The sequence below is a fragment of the Anabrus simplex genome, chromosome 6 (assembly GCF_040414725.1).
Source record: "Anabrus simplex isolate iqAnaSimp1 chromosome 6, ASM4041472v1, whole genome shotgun sequence".
NCBI lineage: Eukaryota > Metazoa > Arthropoda > Insecta > Orthoptera > Tettigoniidae > Anabrus > Anabrus simplex.
Genome location: NC_090270.1, coordinates 123,410,620 through 123,435,072, shown reverse-complemented (window position 1 = coordinate 123,435,072; position 24,453 = coordinate 123,410,620). Strand labels below are relative to the sequence as shown.

The following is a 24,453-nucleotide window of genomic DNA, read 5'->3' as shown; positions in this document are numbered from 1 at the left end:
TAAGAGAAGTGACAGAATATTTCAAAGAAGGATTTGGGACATTCGATGTTGCGTAGAACCTCGTAAGCCAAGAGGTTTGTATCTTAATAATGTGAAACATTGTGCAAGTTAAATATGCACTTCTTTTGAGTTGGAAATATACAGAGTCACGTGTAAAGGGCATAGAAACAGTTTCCAAAGTGTTCTGGAACAATGTGTGTAATACAACGTGACTGAGTGGTTCCATGCGAAAGAACCAATCAGAGAACAGTGTAGTCGTGACATGAACTAGTGACTTGTGGTGGCGGTATGTGAATCAGTAGGATTATTTGAGAAAGAATAGAAAGAAACTATATAACTTAGTAACTAGTGAACAACAGGGCTTTTGACTCACGACACTCGAAGAAGGCCTTTGACTCGCAGACCTCGAAGAGGACTTTTCGACGGGAGGCAGTATCGCGCAGAGAAGTGAATTCACTAGGGAGAACTGTTGGAGTGCTGGTAGACTTTGAGTAGAGCCACAAGTACGCAGTAAAGTAATAACAAGTCAGAGGGATATTAGGCTTCAGTAATAATAGTAGTAATGTTTTCATAAATTGAATTGTTTTTCCACCAACTCAACATATTATGGCACACGAAAAGAAGAACATGCTCCATCAATAATATTCAAGACTCTTAATAGCTCTAACAACAGTAGCTGCCCAAAATATCGCTAGACATTACAACCAAATATTACCTGAATTGCAAGCAGATTATACAAATACTTATCTAACCGCAATTATGTATATAGTTATATATTTTTACGGACCCATTATATCGGAACATTATAATTAATCAAATACTGTTGTGAAAACTTCGTTAACCCCATTTTACCCCAAACAATGTATATATAGCACCACATATTAATAACGTTAATACAATGTATTTTTAACAAGGTATATATATATATATATCACTGTTTTAGTTATTTGTCCAATTTAACAAGTTTATCCAACGCCTATGCTCAACAAAACAAATAATTTTCTAAAAGTTCAACCCTATTCCAAGACATAAAATAAGAATAATAGGCTTTATAAACTGATACTTTAGCATTTAAGATATATGCCAACAAGGTATTGCATACTAATATTTTAATCACAAGTGTCCAAACTAATAATTCTACATTTTCATATGACTGATCAATAATCAATTAATGTATTTTAAGAACCAATTTTTTAATGTATATTACTGAACTTACTACCATTAATTTACACAAATGTATGTATATCTCATTCCACATTGTAAACCCAAATTAGATAGTGATAACATGAAAAATAGCATGTAATTTTATGGATGATGTATATTAGTTAACTACTTACCTTGACACTGTATGCTGGGAAACTTAGGATTGACACATACAATAGCTCAAATGTACCAAGACATACATACCAACATTTATGATCAGTTGGACTTATTTTAAGTTTTAATCATTATATGTGATGTTTTTGTAAAATATATCTTTTATGCATGTCAACTGAAGATGACCCCCTAGGGACCGAAACCGGTCTTGACCATATTTACTAGCTGAATGTGAATAAATTTTGTATTGATAAGGTGGTGACTTATATTTATATTGTTTTTGTAAAGTAATATCTATCAATACGGAAATGAAACTTATAAACAACAGTGTCAAAGTAGGTGTTGGAAATTAATCGTATAAGCCAGCAACTCAATCTCAGTTGGGAAAGTAACACCTCGCCGCATAAAACAACGGGTTCCAGGGATCGCTACACAGAGACAGAAGAGAAGAAAGAAGAACGAAGACTTCAGCTGTACAAGGATCAACCACATCCTGTAGTTAAGTATTCAACCAGTGAATATATGTATTATATGTATTCTTGTGTATGATAGGAAAAAGACTCAAGGACTCTTAGCAAGATTTGAAAGAGATTTAAAGGGTAATTGGTGTCAGAGATTCTATGTTGTATGTATTATTATATATATTGATGTGTGAATATTCTCGGTGTTAGAATATAATTCGTGTTCAAACTTTGCCAATCTGACTATACGCTCCCAGAACTCCGAACCCAAGTCCTCAGCCTGTTGTACATCCCTTAGGGTCACGACAACAGGATTTACATCTAGGCTTTTATGTGAAAAGTTCAGTTTCCGGTTCTGTTCCGGACACTGGATACTTTCCTTACGTTTCTCAGTTTGCACATGTTCCAGTATGTCACACCTCCCACAGTACAAAAAACTTGGTCCTTTTTCTTTTTTTGCTAGTTGCTTCACGTCGCACCGACACAGATACGTTTTATGGCGATGGTGGGACAGGAAAGGGTTAAGAGTGGGAAAGAAGCGGCCGTGGCCTTAATTAAGGTACAGCCCCAGCATTTGCCAGGTGTGAAAATGTAACCAAAAAGCACTCTGTTACTTTATGTGTTAACACAAGTATTACTGTCCACCAGCTAGGAAAAATAAATAATACAGTATTTATTTTTATACACTACATTAAATAAACCACACAAGGTTTTTTGTAACTTTAGTTACGTACAATGAATTTTCAATCTGACGTCCCCTCACTAAAAAGAAACGCGCGACCAAACAGCATACACAACATCAAAGCATGAAAGTTGGCTACAATACACACAGACAGGTAAAAACACTAGAAAAAAATACTTTGGAATGATACAGGGCTGCCTTCCAGTAGAAGTTATTGGAACTACTAACCCCTGGTCATATCTCAGTTAGTTATCAATAGAATGAGGAAAGTAGTGGGGTTTCAAAATAATGAGAATTACTAAAACTGGGGGATCGGTCTCTACAATCAGGAGGAAGAATGAAAAATCAGGACTCTCACTTAAATCAGGACAGTTGGCATGTCTGCCTAAAGACAAATTTCTGCATAAAAATTAACAAATAATTCTTCAAAATCAAAGAAAATGCCTTTAACATTAAAAATTATTGAATGCAAAAAAGTGCCAATGAAAAAGACATACTTGTAAAGAGGATGCCTTGAACAGAGTTCGTATATGTTTGATCAATCAATCCAATCAATACTGATCTGCATTTAGGGCAGTCGCCCAAGTGGCAGATTCCCTATCTGTTGCTTTCCTAGCCTTTTCCGAAATGATTTCAAAGAAATTGGAAATTTATTGAACATCTCCCTTGGTAAATTATTCCAATCCCTAACTCCCCTTCCTATAAATGAATATTTGCCCCAGTTTGTCCTCTTGAATTCCAACTTTATCTTCATATTGTGATCTTTCCTACTTTTATAGACGCCATTCAAACCTATTCGTCTACTAATGTCATTCCACGCCATCTCTCCGCAGACAGCTCGGAACATACCACTTATGTCTCAAGTATTATTACAATATTGTAAGTCCACCTGTTCAATACAATACAATATGATCCACTATTTCATATGGTCAAATATTTTTTTTAATACATAATACATAAAAGTCAAAGGTACATGTTTCACCCTCCTTACGGGCATCATCAGCCTATATCAATCTTAAAAATAATACATATACTTATAAATTATAGGTTAAAATGTTGAAAAATGATTTCGTAAAACATTACACAATAACATCTAAAACAACGATAATGCACCAAAGTATGTTAAAAGAGAGTGAATTAACAGTTTTGAAGATTAAAATGTGATTAAACATGAAATTTTGAGAGTTTAAAACTAAAATGGATCCATATTTTTATAATATCATTAAGACTGCGATGGCCTTGAGTATAAACACAATCATCAAAGGAGGATGTTTCTTCAATTCCCAAGTTGAACTGGGTAAAATCACTGTCAGTTATTTAAAACGGAAGAATGTAATAAACAAGTTAAAATGTATATGTTTGGGATATCTCAAAGTCGAGAAGAAAATGGAACTTCTGTAGAGGCGTTGCTATGATAAAACGTATGTCAAAGCTAGCGGAGTTCGGAAATTATGTGGTAGTCGAATGGATCTAAAAGATAGTCAAGGTGATGTGATAATTCCGTTGAAACACTGTTGGAAGAAATGTTCAGGATTTTCTGAAACAAAATGTAGAAGAAAGTTGGTGAATAATACCGTACTGTACAAGAGACTTCCCGTACGTCAAAGATGGCTAATGCGGTACTTACTCGTACGGAGCGTATTAAGTACATCAGGTTGTTACAGCAACGCTAGCTTGACTGGGTTTTCGACTTCTAGTATTATAACGGTGTGGCTGAGGCAGTGAAGGACATGGAGGGGGGGTAATGGTGGGTGGATCCTTGCGCGCATGTGTTGTTATTGGCGGGCTGTTAGGAGCAAGATGGGCGGGCCTATCATTTGACGAGGTGGTGGAAGCTTTAGAACAAGAAGTTCTAAAAGTTGGCGGGATTGTATTATGTTTTGAATTCACCATGCCTAATAACTTTGGAGTTAGCTCATATAAAGGACCATTACATAAATAAAACTGAAGATTTTTTTAAGGATAAGATTTATACAATAGTTAGCAAAGATCCTATCGTAAGAATACAACGTAATTTAAAATCTCTAATTAAGAACTCCACATTCCTTCTCAATGAACAGGAACAACAGAGACTGATCAACATGAACCCCAGCATTCCAATAGCCAGAGCCCTACCTAAAATCCATAAAAACAACATTCCCGTACGTCCGATTATTAACTGCCGTAATAGCCCTACCTATAAAGTTTCCAAATATATCCAAGGTTTTCTCAAACAACATTATAAGTTTATTATTAAACTTCCTTTAAAGAATTCAATCAAATTTTGCGATATTTTAAGTAAATTTAATAATAATAATAATGTTATTTGTTTTACGTCCCACTAACTACTTTTTAAGGTCTTCGGAGACGCCGAGGTGCCGGAATTTAGTCCCGCAGGAGTTCTTTAACGTGCCAGTAAATCTACCGACACGGGGCTGTCATATTTGAGCACCTTCAAATACCACCGGACTGAGCCAGGATCGAACCTGCCAAGTTGGGGTTAGAAGGCCAGCGCCTTAACCGTCTGAGCCACTCAGCCCGGCTTAAGTAAATTTGACTTACAACCTAACCCTATAATGTGTTCCTATGATGTCATAAACATGTACCCAAATATACCTACTAAAGAAACAGTCAAAATTATCTATGACAATATTTCACAACATAGCAGCCTGAGTAAGCTGGAAATTGATGAATTTATGAAGATCCTGAATTTTGTATTGAATAACAACTTTTTCTCCTTTAATGGTAAGATTTATCAACAGACTGGCTTAGCCATGGGCGACCCTTTGTCCGGCATCTTGGCTGATATTTACATGGACTCAATAGAATACACGAAAATTAAAGAACATATAAAAGGTATATGTTTATGGCTGAGATTTGTGGACGACACTTTTGTAGTTATTGACAAAAATGTTACTAACAGCGACGAAGTTTTAGAGATTTTAAATAAAATTGATCCTAATGTAAAATTCACTAAAGAAGACGAAGTTAAACAGTCCTTAAATTTTTTGGATATAACGATCACGCGCACCAATAATACTTTCGATTTTCAAATCTACAGAAAACCCACACAGTCTCCTATAACCATAAATAATTCCTCTTTACATCCTAAATCTCAAAAACAAGCGTCATTCTATAATTTAATACACAGAGCCTTAAAAATCCCACTATCCCCTAACAACTTAAAAATAGAATTAAACTATATAAGGAACTTGGCCAAGCTTAATGGGTTCAAGGTTGAAATGATTAACCAGTTAATCAATAAAGTTAAATATAAACTATCCACAAATCTCATTCCGGATAAACCTAAAAAAACTAGTTTCGCTACGTTTACATACAATAACCCAGTCATCCACCAGATCGCCAACACACTGAAGAAATACGACACTAATATTGCTTTCAGAACAGTAAATACAAATCAAAGTATATTTTTTAATCATAATAAAGTCAATTATAAAAACAGCCGTTTTTCGAGATCTGGTATTTACAGACTCACTTGTGCTCAGTGTGGATTTAGTTATGTTGGACAGACTGGGCGCAGCTTTCATACGAGATATATGGAGCATTATAATGCCTTAAAGCACAACAAATATTCAGCGATGAGCTCACACATGAGTGAAACAGGACATCAGTTTACATCAATTGATAAAGATCTCACTATTCTAAAATGCATAGGCAAAGGAAAACTTATGAATGAATTAGAAAATCTTTACATCTTTTTAGACCAAGCCTATAACAAAGACCATAATCTTAACGATATCACGGAAGCAAAAATCCTTTATATGAGCTAACTCCAAAGTTATTAGGCATGGTGAATTCAAAACATAATACAATCATGCCAACTTTTAGAACTTCTTGTTCTAAAGCTTCCACCACCTCGTCAAATGATAGGCCCGCCCATCTTGCTCCTAACAGCCCGCCAATAACAACACATGCGCGCAAGGATCCACCCACCATTACCCCCCCTCCATGTCCTTCACTGCCTCAGCCACACCGTTATAATACTAGAAGTCGAAAACCCAGTCAAGCTAGCGTTGCTGTAACAACCTGATGTACTTAATACGCTCCGTACGAGTAAGTACCGCATTAGCCATCTTTGACGTACGGGAAGTCTCTTGTACAGTACGGTATTATTCACCAACTTTCTTCTACATTTTGTTTCAGAAAATCCTGAACATTTCTTCCAACAGTGTTTCAACGGAATTATCACATCAACTTAACTATCTTTTAGATCCATTCGACTACCACATAATTTCCGAACTCCGCTAGCTTTGACATACGTTTTATCATAGCAACGCCTCTACAGAAGTTCCATTTTCTTCTCGACTTTGAGATATCCCAAACATATACATTTTAACTTGTTTATTACATTCTTCCGTTTTAAATAACTGACAGTGATTTTACCCAATTCAACTTGGGAATTGAAGAAACATCCTCCTTTGATGATTGTGTTTATACTCGAGGCCATCGCAGTCTTAATGATATTATAAAAATATGGATCCATTTTAGTTTTAAACTCTCAAAATTTCATGTTTAATCACGTTTTAATCTTCAAAACTGTTAATTCACTCTCTTTTAACATACTTTGGTGCATTATCGTTGTTTTAGATGTTATTGTGTAATGTTTTACGAAATCATTTTTCAACATTTTAACCTATAATTTATAAGTATATGTATTATTTTTAAGATTGATATAGGCTGATGATGCCCGTAAGGAGGGTGAAACATGTACCTTTGACTTTTATGTACTATGTATAAAAAAAAATATTTGACCATATGAAATAGTGGATCATATTGTATTTTATTGAACAGGTGGACTTATAATATTGTAATAATACTTGAGACATACGTCAACTTCAATACGGAACCAAAATGAGAATAGTTACTTGTAACATACCACTTAGTCGAGCAGCTCTTCTTCTTTCTCTCAATTCTTCCCAACCCAAACATTGCAACATTTTTGTAACGCTACTCTTTTGTCGGAAATCACCCAGAACAAATCGAGCTGCTTTTCTTTGGATTTTTTCCAGTTCTTGAATCAGGTAATCCTGGTGAGGGTCCCATACACTGGAACCATACTCTAGTTGGGGTCTTACCAGAGACTTATATGCACTCTCCTTTACATCCTTACTACAACCCCTAAACACCCTCATAATCATGTGCAGAGATCGGTACCCTTTACCACTCAGTAAACAGATGACAGGCCATCAACATCCTGGCATGCCTGAGAGAAAATTGAATAAGGGCCAACCCTGATGAGAAGAATGGAAGTCTGCAATTATTAACCCTTACCACTCATCTGACGGGCGAGGCCCGACATTACAATATTCCCGTTCCGGTCGCATGTCGGGGAAGACCCGACATGACATTTTATCGCCCACCGCTCGTCCGCCGTCTCTTTGCCGACAAAATACACGATGATATACTGTACTGCCATCTTTTGGTTCTGCGTGGAACTTTGTAGAATCCAGATACTATTTGACAGTCAGTCAAAAATCTATTATTTAGATGGCAGTGTAGCTATCAGCTGTCCACTCATGCACACAAAAGCTCGAGCGATAGTAAACAAACATGGTCGCCATGTGCTCTTCTAGTCATATATATGTTGTATATGTCAGGCAACATACAAAACCACAGTATTTTCGCACCTCTCCTCCTAATGAATATATCTAAGAGCATTTCATGATGCCTAAAAGTGAACTGAAGATAGTCGGTTTGTGTACCCTAACCCAACATGTACCTAATGCTGACGGCTGGCACAATTATAAATCAACAGATCCAGATTTCAAGAAATCGCCGTTTACAGTGGTTTTAGCCTACAAACTACCACAAGGTATGAAACCACAGACTGAATAGAGTTTTTCAATTGATTTTTAGCGATAATTTGTACACTGAAATTATTTCCGAAACTGATCGGTATGCGATGATGATGATGATGATGATGATAATAATAATAATAATAATAATAATAATAATAACAATAACAATAACAATAACAATAACAATAACAATAACAATAACAATAACAATAACAATAACAATAACAATAACAATAACAATAACAATAATAATAATAATAATAATAATAATAATAATAATAATAATAATAATAATAATAATAATAATAATAATAATAATAATAATAATAATAATAATAATAATAATAATAATAATAATAATAATAATAATAATAATAATAATAATAATAATAATAATGCAAAATAATTTGTCTTAAATTCTACATATTGCTTTTATTTGCTCCAGTATAGTTTGCTGTAAACGTGTATAGCCTAACTACATCATTTAAAAGCAAGTCATTTAAAATACGAGTAGTAGAGACAACACAGAGAACTTTAATTCGAGGGGTAAGGGTTAAATGACTAGACTCAAATAGGCCTATACAGCTCTAAAAATAAAACTGATCCTGTTACCTGCAACTGAACTAGTAAATTAATTACTCTTACTTGGATTGGTGTCCTGCCACAATCTGTTGAAACACTCCAACACAAGCACCACGTTTGCCTTCCCAGTATTCAGGGTTGGGATCCAATCGTTCCAGCATGTCAAAAGCTTTGGCAGCATACCAGAACTGCCCCATCTTATAACAGTCATTAGCAATTAACTGTAGCAGGTTGAAAGACTCTGATGAGGTCTCCATTTTTAGATATAACTCCCATGCTAGTTGACCCTTCTTGTTCATTATGTCTGGTAAAAAGAAAGAGAAAATACAATATTAAAAGCAAATATTCCAGATGTTGTCTCAATGGTCACAGAAGAAACAGTAATTATACTGTACATAGGTCAAGTCATAAGTCATGGCAACTATTTTTTTGTCGCGAACAGGAGACAACACGGAAAATGTAAGATATGCATTTGGAAATATAGGGCATGAACTTATGCATAGTGCCTGAAGACAAATTCTGAAAACAGGCGACATTTAGAGAACATTAAAGCTACTCTCACATCATGAATGTAGGTCTAAAAAAAATTCAGTTCGTAAAACAACTAGCCATAAAAAATGTATATGAACCACATATGACAGATAAAATGCTTAGGAACATCATGAAAAAAGCAGAAAAACCAATACTAGAAAGTGAACACCACAAACAAGTATCGTAGCATATCTTCAATAGAAAAGTATCTTACCAAATAGCTAGAGCCTTCCAGAAGCAGAATAGTACTCATTGGCTTCTCAACCATAAACAACCTGGGTCAGATTCTGTCACACTCAGTCAATACTCCAGATAAATTTAAACAAATTGGTGTACATAAAATCACCTGTAAAAATTGTGGCTGTTTTTACACTGGACAACTGGCAGAGGACTTTTACATCAGATTTCAAGAACACATGGTGGCACTTCAGCTACATCAGCATGATAAATTAGCAGTTGCTACATTTTCTATATGACACAGAACATAAGTACCACATATAAAGAATTCCCTTGCAATTTTGCACACGCATCCGAAAGGAATAAAACATTTTAGGAACACTAGAAATTTTGAGACGTCATTTAAGAGATCCACAACACATGCTCAATGATGAAATAGAAAATGAATATTTAAAAACTATCTTAAACTTTAGCAACAACTGTATATTTGTAAATGACACACACTTATTTGACCCAACATAGATGTAGTGCATTTATAACATACATGCAGTTTAATGTAATTCTATAATATTTTATGGAAAAAGAATTCTATATCAAGGAGAATAACAATGTCTGTTACCACTTCACCACCTGACAATGGAGCACAATTTCCGAAATGTCTTGTGAAGTGAATTAATTAATTACACTGACAGAAAAAAATATCCAAACACCAAGAAGGGGTCATGTTAGATTAACGAACGTTGGTAGGCGTGTTTATACATTTGAAACATGACGTTGATTCAAATTTCCCGCAAATCGCATTAGCGTGGTGCTAGCAGTGGCCCCATAAGGTTGCACATCAGGTTTGCTTTGAATACGGGCTGTACTGTGCAAGAGCGTTAGTTACCTGTGAGATTGGATGGATGGAGTGACTGTGAGTGGGTCAAGAATGTCTTTACGACGATGAAAAGGCCAGTATCAACAGCTCATTGCAGTTGAACGAGGCCGTACAATAGGGGTACGTGAAGGTGGATTTTCCTTCCGCGCTATTACAGAACAACTTGGCAGGAATGTCTCCACTGTTCATGTGTGTTGGCAGCAGTGGTCAAGAGAAGGTACGCTTGTAAGAAGACCGGGCTCCGGATGTCCCAGTGGCACCAACAAGTGGGAGGACTGCCGTATTCAGAGAAACCGAAGTAATAGATGGTATTAGTGATCACGAAGCCGTTTTTTGTGGTAATTAAAAATAAATGTAAAAGAAAGGAAGATATTAAAATTAGGACTATTAGGCAGTACCATATGGCTGATAAAACAGGCATGAGGAAGTTTTTAATAAGTAACTATGATTGGTGGAAAACGGTAAATAAAAATGTAAACAGACTCGGGGATGGGTTTAAAGCAACTGTTGAGGAATGTGAAAATAGCTTTACACCTTTAAAGGTGGTAAGGAATGGTAAAGATCCACTATATTATAACAGAGAAGTAAAGAGACTAAGAAGGAGGTGCAGGTTGGAATGAAATAGAGTTAGAAATGGCTGTGGAAGTAAACGAGAAATTGAAGGAACTTACTAAGAAATTGAATCTAGCAAAGAAGTCAGCTAAGGATAACATGATGGCAAGCATAATTGGTGGCCATACAAATTTTAGTGAAAAATGGAAGAGTATGTACATGTACTTTAAGGCAGAAACAGGTTCCAAGAAGGACATTCCAGGAATCATTAATGAACAAGGAGAGTGTGTATGCAAGGATCTTCAAAAGGCAGAAGTATTCAGTCAGCAGTACGTAAAGATTGTTGGTTATAAGGATAATGTCCAGATAGAGGAGGTGACTAATACTAAAGATGTATTAAAATTTATCTATGATAGCAATGACATTTATAGTAAGATACAAAAGTTGAAAACTAGAAAAGCAGCTGGAAATAAGTTTTCGGGGGATATACTAAAGACAATGGGTTGGGATATAGTACCATATCTGAAGTACTTGTTTGATTATTGTTTGATTATTATGAATGGAGAGTTGCTGTAGTAGCCCCTGTATATAAAGGAAAGGGTGATAGACATAAAGCAGAAAATTACAGGCCAGTCAGTTTAACATGCATTACATGTAAGCTTTGGGAAAGCATTCTTTCTGATTATATAAGACATGTTTGCGAAATTAATAACGGGTTTGATAGAAGGCAGTTTGGGTTTAGGAAAGGTTATTCCACTGAAGCCCAACTTGTAGGATTCCAGCAAAATATAGCAGATATCCTGGACTCGGGAGGTCAATTAGACTGTATCGCGATTGATCTGTCTAAGGCATTTGATAGGGTAGATCATGGGAGACTACTGGCAAAAATGAGTGCAATTGGACTTGATAAAAGAGTGACTGAATGTGCGCCATTTCACCGTTCTATATTTGCATCAGTAGGAACAAAAATGGCGTTCAAGCCATTAAAAGGTCAATGTGAAAGCAACTAACATCGGTACGAACCGAAATGATAATCCTTTCAACCGGTAGTCACCGAAAGAACCATACTTAGAAGGCTGTGAGAAAAGAATGATAGAAGCGGATTATTTAAACCAATTATTAAGAAAAAAGAGACTTCCATTAGAACATTCTACACAATTCAGCACTACGGCAAGTAAGACGGAGTCGAACAAAGAAAGAAGCCAGCTTATCAGATTTTAAGATCAAATATTGACGGAGAATAAAAATCCGCGGCAGCCCGCTCAACGTCAACTTCATAGATTGAATAACGGCGTGAAATTTAAAGACCAGCAAAAAGGAGTTAGCAAGTCTGGTACAACAAATACGTCACAGCTGGACTTAGAAGTTTTATATTTTTCTGATACTGCACATCGTAGACAGCAGAGTCCAACCAGCTGTCAAGTGCATTTCTAATAAGCACGGAGAAATTGCATTCGCTCGGCAAGCGAGAGAGTTTTTACAAATAGTAGCACAGTTAGAACTACTATATCGAAACTAATCGTCCCAGAGCACATTTTATTCTGATATCATAGGCATTACGAAACGAAGATAAATTGCAAGATGACAACATTAACTAATACATTGTATTAATCTGTTCCTAACGTACCAGAGACCACTATGATGTTGTAAAACACCAAGGCAGAGACTACTCTGACTATGGTGGCGCTTTACGAGGCTGATGACCCAGGAGGATTGAAAGTCAGCTGAGAAGACGAGATGGACCCGATTACCTAAAGCAGAACCATGGAGGGAGGCCTACCATTCCCGAGGACCAACAGCGAGATGGCAAACAGGGCCCAATAAGCAAAGTTAAGTCCCCTATGAGTCGTTTTTCGTAAGTAGAAACCTTTATTTTTGGCTATGTGTTGATATGTTTTGTGACATTGTGCGTGCGTATATAATATTGAGGTGTAATTACATGGATATAGGTATTCATCTGATGTTACTGTCAATCCCAAATGTAGGCGTAATATACCAGTGAAAGCCGTTCGCAAATTTATCAATGTGGTGTGAGAGAAAGTAATAGATGTTTTTAATCGTTATCAGTGAAGTGTTAAAGTGTAATATGGATGTCAATATACATGTGTGATGGCTTTATCGGAATAGCAAGCTAAGAGATCGTATTTAGGGAATGTTTACGACGAAATATAGTAGTACAGCTTAGTATTATGATACACTTTTCTTTGACACTATGACGGCAAGAATTATGTTTTTATGTGTGAAGGTTATGGCACATATGCATCGTATTTAATGAGATGGGTGCTTGAAATGCATTGATATGGATATTACGTGATATTTGGAATAGTAAATGGTGAATGAAGTAATAATATAAGCGGATGTTAAGTTGTGATGGTGATATTTATTTTTATTTGAGAGGTTGGTCATAGTAGTCTTCTGTGAGATGATAGTACGTGCAAATTATGCATTCTAAGATATATATTGAAATGTACTGCTTTCAATTGCTGTTTTTGTTCCCAGATACACAAAGTAGGTTAGGATACGATCTCAATGCCATCAATACAGTGTTGTTTGAGTATGTAGGATCATCAGATGAGCCAAGAGGCTAATAACGATAATATTTAGGCCTTCACTGAGGTATTTATGACCATTTTCAAGTACTCTCACGCATGGTAACCTAATTCCTGATTTTATGTGAGTATGTTGACACATCACTGTTGGCTTAGTCATTCCTGTATGGATTTTTAGACGAAGGTAGAGTCTTCTAACATGCCAGTTTTCCCACTTGTGGTATAATTTGTTAGAAATTTAATTAAATACACTTGGTAATGCTACATTCAGCCAGACACGCACTTAAATTGAATTTTAACCATGGATTAAGATAATAATTACGTGAATTAACCACATAAGCCATATGATAGTATTAATTTGAAATCAATCACGACTTAGAGCGGACCTGAATTTGCTTATATGGAGATCAGATCTTATGAAACATGAAAAACAAAGTGAACTTTCAAGCATATTAGTTAACTGAAGTCCTCAGAAAACAGACATTGCTTTCCCATATGATTTTCTACTGTGTATGGACACAGATATTAGGTTTAGCACAAAGTGACATTCGTTTCACCAGTCATATTTGAGTTAAAGGTTAAATGACAGAACTTTAAGTGATTTGAGGAGCAATTCAGCTCAGAGAGAAGAGATTCCAGATCTTAATGAATTATTTATTTGGCTATTTTCACTGCGTTCTACATTCTGTTTTAAAAACTATAATCTGAAATGATGTATATAGTAATGAGTATAATTTTCTTTTGATTTTAAACCAATTGGATGCATCTAATTCTTACAACTCTATTTAGTATGTTTTATTTGATTAATATGTTTTGTCCGACTCGTTGGCTGAATGGTCAGCGTACTGGCCTTCGGTTCAGAGGGTCCCGGGTTCGATTCCCGGCCGGGTCGGGGATTTTAATCGCTTCTGATTAATTCTTCTGGCTCGGGGACTGGGTATATATGTCCGTCCCAACACTCTCCTCATCATATTCAGACAACACACTACACTACCAACCACCACAGAAACACGCAATAGTGCTTACATCCCTCCATAGAGGGTTGGCGTCAGGAAGGGCATCCGGCCGTAAAAACAGGGCCAGATCCACATGTGCGACGCAGTTCGCATCTGTGACCCCACAGGTGTGGGAAAAGCGGCAGGAAAAGAAGAATTTGATCAATATGTTTTCATTTTTCAATTGATTCTTCGAACATTATTTATATATGACTTAGATTTTCAACAGGCCAGGGTTAATGAATCGATAATTAGGGCCTAGTTTTCAGCTACTTATTACGAGTTTTTCCAAACTTATTTTCTTTATTTCAACTTAACTGTAAGTGATTGAGATATTTATACATTGCGAAGCTATCTACGTTGTATGAGGCATTTTCAACGATATGTTAGGTAACATTTCCTTAATATTTGGACTGAATAGTCAATAAAGGTTGAGTAGTGAAACTCTATAATTCTTTTAATGCCTACTTAGTATAAGAACTAGGTGTAAGACTATAGTAACTCATTTGTAATTGCGATTTTCGTTGGTCACACATGCAAATTAGTTGAAATATCGTATTGACCTAATATTTGCGATTAATTTTGGCGACACACAAGTATGGTATCCGACTGATAGCGTGTTGGAGACGTCCTTCTGCGTAGGTTGAGATTTACCATAGGCCATCGGCGTACTTTCTCAAGCGGAACCCACAACCCAGCAACATTAATCAAATAGAATCATTTATCAAGAGCTAGTCTGGATCTCATGTATCCTCACCTGGACACGGGAACGGTGCAAATGGGTGGCTCTGTTTCTAGAAAACAGAACTGAGAGAATTAGATTAGGTGAAGCTTTATCTGTCCCTGTAATAATTAAGAGGGGAATTCCTCAAGGCAGTATTATTGGACCTTTATGTTTTCTTATATATATCAATGATATGTGTAAAGAAGTGCAATCAGAGACAAGGCTTTTTGCAGATGATGTTATTCTGTACAGAGTAATAAATAGGTTACAAGTTTGTGAGCAACTGCAAAATGACCTCGATAATGTTGTGAGATGGATAGTAGGCAATGATATGATGATAAACGGGGATAAAAGTGAGATTATGAGTTTCACAAATAGGAAAAGTCCTCTCAGTTTTAATTACTGCGTTGATGGGGTGAAAGTTCCCTTTGGGGATCATTGTAAATACCTAGGTATTAATATAAGGAAAGATCTTCATTGGGGTAATCACATAAATATGATTGTAAACAAAGGGTACAGATCTCTGCGCACATGGTTATGAGGGATGTAAAGGAGAGACCATATTTGTCTCTGGTGAGACCCCAACTAGAGTATGATTCCAGTGTATGGGACCCTCGCCAGGATTACTTGATTCAGGAACTGGAAAAAATCCAAAGAAAAGCAGCTCGATTTGTTTTGGGTGATTTCCGACAAAAGAGTAGCGTTACAAAAATTTTGTAAAGTTTGGGCTGGCAAGACTTGGGAGAAAGGAGACAAGCTGCTTGACTAAGTGGTATGTTTTGAGCTGTCAGTGGAGAAATGGCGTGGGAGGACATCGGTAGACGAATAAGTTTGAGTGGTGTCTTTAAAAGTAGGAAAGATCACAATATGATGATAAAATTGGAATTCAAGAGGACGAATTGGGGCAAACATTCGTTTATAAGAAGGGGAGTTAGGGATTGGAATAACTTACCAAGGGAGATGTACAATAAATTTCCAATTTCTTCGCAATTATTTAAGAAAAGGCTAGGAAAACAACAGATAGGAAATCTGCCACCTGGGCGACTGCCCTAAATGCAGATCAGTAGTGATTGATTGATTGATTGACTGATTGATTGATTGATTGTATGGCTGTGGCGCAGTGGACTGCGTCTGCAGCAGCAATTAGAGTGGCAGTTGGCAACACATTGACGCAATGAACTGTTCAAAATTGGTTACATGAAGGACAGCTCCAAGCCAGATGCCCTGCGGCGTGTATTCTACTTACCCTAAACCACCGCCGTCTGCGACTTCAGTGGAGTCAAAAGAGAGCTTACTGGAGGATGTAGTAAAGATCCGTTGTGTTTTCCGATGAAAGCCGGTTCTGCCTTGGTGCCAGTGATGGCTGAGTGTTGGTTATGAGGAGGCCAGGTGAACGCCTGCATTCCACCTGTCTGTGACGTCAACATACTGGACCTACACTGGGAGTTTGGTCTTGGGAGCACTCTTGTGGTTATCCTACGTACCCTGACTGCAGATGTGTATGTCTGTCTGGTGATTCGACCTGTTGTGCTGCCATTCATAAACAGCATTCCCTGGGGTGTTTTCCAACAGGATAATGCACGACCCCATGCTGCTGTTGTATCCCAACATGCTTTACCGAGTGTCAACATGTTGCCTTGGCCTGCTCGATCCCCCGATCTGTCCCCAACCGAGAACGTATGGGACATCATTGGACGACAACTCCAGTGACTTCCACAACCACCATTAACTGTGCCTGTATTGACCGACAAAGTGCAACAGGCATCGAACTCCATTCCACAAGCTGAAATACGGCATCTGTATGACACAATGCATGCACGTTTGCATGCCTGCATTCAACAGCCAGGTGATTACACCGGTTATTAATGGACCAGCATGGCACATTTGCGATGGTTTTTCTTGCGCGGTTATTAAACTGTAGTCTTGTACATTTAATCAATAAAATATGTTGCCTCAACAAATATATTATTGCCAAAATTTCCGTATTCTACATTCCTTATTTCATGGTGTTTGGATAATATTTTCTGCCAGTGTACTGAAACTTCAAAGTGACTGCCAACAGTGAGTTTCATAAAGGATACTTGACAGTCATGGACAAGTCCTATATCAAAGGAGGGATATCAAGCCAGAGAGAGAGAGAGAGAGAGAGACAAATGAAAAAGGAACACATATAATAGGACGAACACAATGGCAGGTCAGTGTGGGAAAAGGGAGCAACAGAAATAGCAAATGAGGACAAACATGGAAACACAAACAATCTCCACATCTTCATACACTGCCATCTTCATCACTCCCAGTCTTCTACATCCATCTCATATCAGCCCCCCGATGAGCTTATTTCTGCTGCTCCCTCTTCCCACACTGACCCACCATTGTGTTCAACCTACATCTGTGTTCCTTTCTTATTTCTCTCTTTCTCTGACTTAATTTGTCACTAGTTTGTTCCTTATGTATACTTAAACAAAATATGGATATGTATACTCTTGTTAAAAAACAAAACAAAAACCATTTTGTATAAAAAGGAAGGATCTTAATAATATTCACCATAAAATAAAGGATTATAAAGTTTAATTAACACATACTATTGCAGCAAAACAATATTGAAGATATCATGCAATTATAACTGCAATTAAAGAATGCAATTTCAATTTACTTACAACATCTAGCAAGATGGCTGATGTAAACATAGTCACTCTTTATCTTCTCATTTTGAATCAAATGGAATGCCTCTTCAGCTTCTTTATAATTACCAGAAGCAGCCTTCGCCTTAACAAAGCAAACAATAAAAAAATTAATTCCAGACTGATGTACATTACAAGTAATTTTAACCAGCGAACACAGCGTCATTTGGCCCAATACACAGATGTTCTCGTCTCTGGCTTAATAACAGACTTTGCTACAAAACATTCACAAGGACATGGCTTCTCCGTTAAAAAATTCCACATTAATTTGCTATTTGAACTGTGGTCACCTTGTCTCACTCGTATTTCACAGTAAATAGTATCCCAATATAAAAAATCTGAACTGACAAAAGGAAGTGAGTAAAGAGCAACTTTTAACTAGTGGTTTAACATCACACTAAAACACCAGAAGTTTTTGGCAATGCAAGGATGAGAAAGATCTAATACAGTAAAATGTCATTATAATGAACGCCAATTTTACGAGATGTTCAGAATAGCGAAATTACTTTTAGGCCCCTTCCTTTTTCCCTACTTAATGTGTGTTAAAATAATTCATTGTAACAAATTTCAAACTTTCAGTATAATGAATTAAAATGTAGCCCTTTTTGCTTATATCCAACATCTTTTTCCTTCAAAATATAATTGAAATTCATCCTGTTTTAATGGCCGCGTATTTCACACAACATGTCTCTATACAGCTAATACCAGGCGGCACGCTCTGGACAACACAAAGGCGAAATTACCCAATTAGAAATCAGGGGAAGGTAAGCAAACACATTACAAATCTCTCGAGCGGGTTGCCTACCCAAGAGCATGCGAAGATTATCTTATTCAGTTTTGGTGTACCGGTACTGAACGTCATTATATAGGATTAATTTCTTATACATAAAATGCAATTAAAGCCACTTTTCTATTAATAAAAATATCTTCAAATATTGGGGTGCGCAAATTGGATTACAGTATTCGCGTTTACAGGATGCAGTTCAGGTAGCCATTTTCCATACATGTACGTGATTGGTCGAGCTGGATATCGATTTCTAAGTAATCAATACTTAAGAAGTAACGCTACTGGCTGGGTAGGAACACCACATTTACTATTAACCAATACATGTTACAGTTTCACATCTCTACACTCAGTATTGCTTTTCGTTTATTCACGTCTCATGACGCGTTCATTGTTTATCTTTTGTTCGTGAAGCAACGTGTGTATCAGTGTGCCAGTTAACTCTTTCGCCAAAAGAAGCAAAAGCAGTTCTCTTTGAAAGAAAAATGCAACATACTTCAGGAAGTGAAGAAAGGAGGAAAGAAAGGAGAAATAGCAAAGAAGTATGACATCAGCCATTCAAAGTCGTGAAATTCCTTACTAATGAAGACAAAATTTTAAATCTGTCAGAAAGTGGACTGGGCGTCTGCATCTTGAAGCATGCAGAGGTCGCGAGTGTTGAACTTGCACCTTCGAGTTTTGACTCGATCACTTAAATTGGTCGAAGATTTGTTCAATACAAAATAGCGGCCTAAGTCATTCCTGTATGTAGGATGCTAATTAATTTATAATATCACCTATTCAATATTTATAACTTGGTAAGCCATTCCTGTCAGTCGCACATGGTCGAGTGTAACCTCCAATTCATTGTGAAAGAGAGTGACCAGAGAATAACGTTTAATAGCCCCCTGCTCCGAAATAAAAGGCTTCTACTAACATTTGTTTCAGGAAGAGTGTGATCTGCAATAATACACTGATATTTTTATTGGACCCCATGCAAATGTTTTCATATTTCTTGTTTGGTGTTTTTCACAAGTTCCAGAGCATTTCGAAAGCGACTTTCAACCTATTAGGTCGTGTTACGTACATTTAGTACGTGATGAAGAGATGTTAAGTACAGAACAAAAATGGCCAACCAGACACCAGTGGGATCCGAACCCACAACCTCCCGATTTCGCGTCGGTTGCTCTACCAGTTGAGCTATGGTGGCCTAGGCCATCTTTGTTCTGTTGGAAAGGATCTAAGCTACAGGTCTGGTACTACTACCATCACACTGTAGAGTGCGTTGAAGTTGCCCGTTGAGGGCCAAGTCAATGAATATTGAATTTTCACGACCACATTGTAATCGAAAGCGACTTTCAACCTATTAGGTCGTGTTACATACATTTAGTACGTGATGAAGAGATGTTAAGTACAGAACAAAAATGGAACATCTCTTCATCACGTACTAAATGTACGTAACACGACCTAATAGGCTGAAAGTCGCTTTCGATTACAATGTGGTCGTGAAAATTCAATATTCATTCCAGAGCATTTGTTATTTTATGAGCCCCAGGAGAAAAGGTTTCCATATTTGTTTTCTCATGTTTTTCACACCTTTTAAGAATACTTTCTTCTCATCCTTAGATATGGTAGATATAGTTTACACTGTACCCGCACATACACAGCGTAAAATCTCTCATGTCGGAAAAAGTCATACTTAGTGTTTCTATATCCCTTGTTGGATAGTTTTTATTCGTATATTCAGTAGTATGTTTTCTTGTTTAACATGTTCTTTTTTTTTTATTGTCCCCTGTACGAACGTTTTAACGAGGTATTACTGTCATAAATGTCATAAAAGAAGACTAAAACTACACTATTCATAATTCATAAAATAAACACATCTGTAAGTTCAATAGTAAATTTTAGAAATAGTCCAACCTATATGATGGCAAAGTTTATCCAGATTTTTATAAAGGAACATTTAAAGTTTAGAATGACAACTGTACTCAACAAAATAATTGAATTTTGCAACAGAACCAAGGATTTTGAATTAGAGGAAAGTAACACAAAGTAAAATATAAGTAACACAAAAGACATGTATCCAACAACCCAATTTCTAAAACAATAGATATTATAGGTGATAGGAATCTGCGTGATGATGAGTAGGAAGAGGAAGATGTACGTCAAAGTGTTCAACAGAGTTTGACTCTTGTGCAGGCAGCAAACATGGCATGTAGTCTCCAGGATTTTCTTCTGTCACGAACTGATGTGCCAGAATCTGTGTTGAATTCACGTGCAGTGGTTGCTGACTGCCTTGATTATTCGTTTGTGTTTGGGAGTGTTCAGAAGAAAATTGCAGGCTTTTCATAATATAAAATCGAGGAGATGATGTACCGGTACAGGGTAAAATTCAAGATGCTGAAAACTTCTTGCAAGTATGTGTACTTTATATCATTAATTCATGTGTGTGTGTGTATATATATATATGTTTCCTAATTTTCTGCTCATTTAATAAGGTTTTTTAATGTGTAAATTCATGTTGAAATAATGTAGATTCTTCAACAGGTTCAGCAAGGGGCTAGTTTTTAAGAATTGATTTATTTCAGTGTAACATCAGTATAACAAAATTCACTATAACAAATTAAATTCCGAGGTCCCCAAAGTTTTGTTATACTGGTATTTTGCTGTACTGGGAAGTAGCGGCCGTGGCCTTAATTGAGGTACAGCACGAGCATTTGCCCGGTTTGAAAATGCCACAGAGATAAGTTTTAGTATAGTTCAACCTTTTCAATACAAATTACGAGTTGTATAAGATGTTATCTACAACATTTATTCAATAGTGGTAGCGGTTTTGACATATACAAATGTCCTCATCAGCCTAAATCACACAAATCGAGCAAATACATATTAATTAAAATTGCCATAGTGACATGTAGGGATACACAACATCTTACGCTATTTTTCACCAAATAAGTAACATTGATTAAAATTTTTACCATGCTTTAGCTGTACCATCAACCTTTTCTAATCTTTTTTTTTTTTTTTTTTTTTTTTTTACAATCTGAACTGAGAAAGTCTTTAAAAGTTTCTTGTTCCTGTGTGTTAAAATTAAAGTGATATACTCATAGCAAATACATAATAACCTGATCTTGTTGATCTGTTTACATACAAATGCTCAAATTATCACACATCATTTACAGTTGCATTTAAAATCTTTTAGTGATTGTCTGTCAATTCATTAAAACCACTTGTTATTCAAATGCTGTCCAAGTAAGAACAGAAATTTAGTCAATAACACATTGCTAATGTAATGGAGCTTGTGGAATTATGCGTTTGTATAAAACACGACTTAGAAAGGCTTGTTCCGCTTGTTGAAATTTACACAGAGACATCTATAAAATTGTTTAGTATAAGATGGTAATGTTTAAATACGGTAGTTGTTTGTCCTTCCGTTCTTCTCTTTGGGCGTAACACAGGTGATCTAAAATTTCTCAGTCTAATCGGGAAAATCTAAAGAAGCCTAAAGAGAAACCAAAGAATAAGTATTAAAGTTTAATGGGCCAGGACAACTAATGGTGTGTGTGAATACGGTGTATGTGGCTTATTTTGGACAGCGTGCTGAGAAGTTTGACCTGTGAAAAGGAGGTGCGGACTAACATGCTGACATGTGGAGTGTAGTGAGGCAGATATTAAGCTGGAAAGGAGGGGAGGGGGAGGGGGGAAGAAGGGGCGAGAGGAGGGGCAGAGTTTAAGGCGGGTCTTGTGAACAGTGTGGTAGGGGGTTTGTAACATGATAGGGTATTGTGTATCACGCAGAATATTGAACGTCTATTTGGAAGATCAACGCACCTAAAGACTTTAATTCAAAAATCAAAGAGGATGTTGGTTTTTTCTGAGATTTTGTTCAGGTTCGAATTGGAGTTAAAGAACTGATCCAAGTGAATGAAGCAACTTCCTATGATGTCGAGAACGGGGCCTTTGTTAACATTCATGAGAACCTCTAAATCCTGCTTTATGCTGCTGAAGCTATGCTTTGAATCTTGAATATGCTGTCCGACTGCCGAATATCTATTGTATTTTATGGCATTTACATGCTCCATGTATCTGATTTTGAAGCTCCTCCCAGCCTGCTTTTCAAATATGATACTTAACAGCCAGAAAATCTCACATATACTGAGTGGACTCAAACTACAATTGGTAACATAGTCATCAACTCATCATACCCCTAGATGTATTGGGTGAAGCAGAAGGAAGTATCTTATGACAAGTAACTTTGACCCTTTTTTTTTTTTTTTGCCAGTTGCTTTACGTCGCACCGACACAGATAGGTCTTATGGCGACGATGGGACACGAATGGCCTAGGAATAGGAAGGAATCGGCAGTGGCCATAATTAAGGTACAGCCCCAGCATTTGCCTGGTGTGAAAATGGGAAACCACGGAAAAACATTTTCAGGGCTGCCGGCAGTGGGATTCGAACCCACTATCTCCTGGATGCAAGCTCACAGCTGCACGCTCCTAAATAACCTTGTCCTAGGTAGGAATACCTCATAATGGATAAGTGAAGATAAAATAGTTCTTATATGAATTGTAAAGTTATACATAGTAAGTTTATACTCATTCAATTTTACAGTTCATACTTTTCACCAATATCCAATGGGATATACAATTCTGAATTACAATTTGAGAAAAAGGAACATTTAGGAAGCATTAATAGTATTTTTAACCTATTACCTGTGCATAATTGAAATTGAAGTTGTCATCATTGAAGAAGTAACTCTTTATAGAGTTGAGGTACAGAAGAACGTCATCAAACTGTCGTAAGAGGAAAAAGCAGGAAGCCATACACTGACGACCAGGGATAGTGTCACATTCACTAGCACTGCTCCCAACTAGCTGGAAGTATTGCTGAGCTACTTTAACATGGTCTCTCTGGTTTGACAAAAAAAATAAGAAACAACAATAATTAATTAACCTGTTAATTTATTCTGTACTGGTGATCTAAAACTGTTCTAGCACTTGCAAGATAACACAGTGTATCCATAAATGATGTTTCTCACAGTTTTACAATTCTACATACAGTATGCTTCACTAAACAGTTAAACATTGCTGACAGCATAAAACCATGTTACATTAACTTCACTAAAAACTAAATGAACTTCCAGAAAAATCAATATCACAACACTATAAAAATATAAAAAGTGAAGGCACTAAAGTGGTAACAGAATAATGTATAAATCCAATTGGACTAATATTGCTCGGCTATTTTTCATGCCTCCATACATTATTACAGATATCTACAATGAATTAAACTCTCATGTTACTTGCCAGTCTCTGTAATCATTACTAATGAAAATGAAAATCCACAGCCTGTTTCCAAGTCATTCAACCGGGTCAGGAATGGAATGAATGAAGCCCCCATCGAGCGGCGAGGATACGAAATGTGCCGCCTGCCGAAGCCTGCCACACTCCTCTGGGGCAATGATTAATGACTGACAGATGAAATGAAATGTTAATGGAGAGTGTTGCTGGAATGAAAGATGACAGGGAAAACCGGAGTACCCGGAGAAAAACCTGTCCAGCCTCCGCTTTGACCAGCACAAATCTCACATGGAGTGACCGGGATTTGAACCACGGTATCCAGCGGTGAGTGGTTGCGCGCTGCCACCTGAGCCACAGAGGCTCGCCCCTGTAATCCTTACTAATACAGTGTATAAATGTAATTGTTTGTCTATACAGCAATTGAGGCTTTCACGGCCAGCATTACAACCAATGTCTGTATTT

At 36.7% G+C, this 24,453-nt stretch overlaps 1 protein-coding gene across 2 annotated transcripts in view; it reads right to left on the bottom strand.

The window, feature by feature from the left end:
* Ttc26 (tetratricopeptide repeat domain 26) overlaps positions 1–24,453 on the bottom strand; it is a 100,797-nt gene that overhangs the window by 6,834 nt on the left and 69,510 nt on the right. For both annotated transcript variants that reach the window (XM_067149091.2, XM_067149092.2), the window contains 3 exons: positions 23,404–23,601; positions 17,903–18,011; positions 8,904–9,144 (listed from right to left, as the gene is read on the bottom strand). In XM_067149091.2, coding sequence (XP_067005192.2) covers positions 8,904–9,144; positions 17,903–18,011; positions 23,404–23,601 — 548 coding nt within the window. The remainder of the gene's footprint in view (positions 1–8,903; positions 9,145–17,902; positions 18,012–23,403; positions 23,602–24,453) is intronic.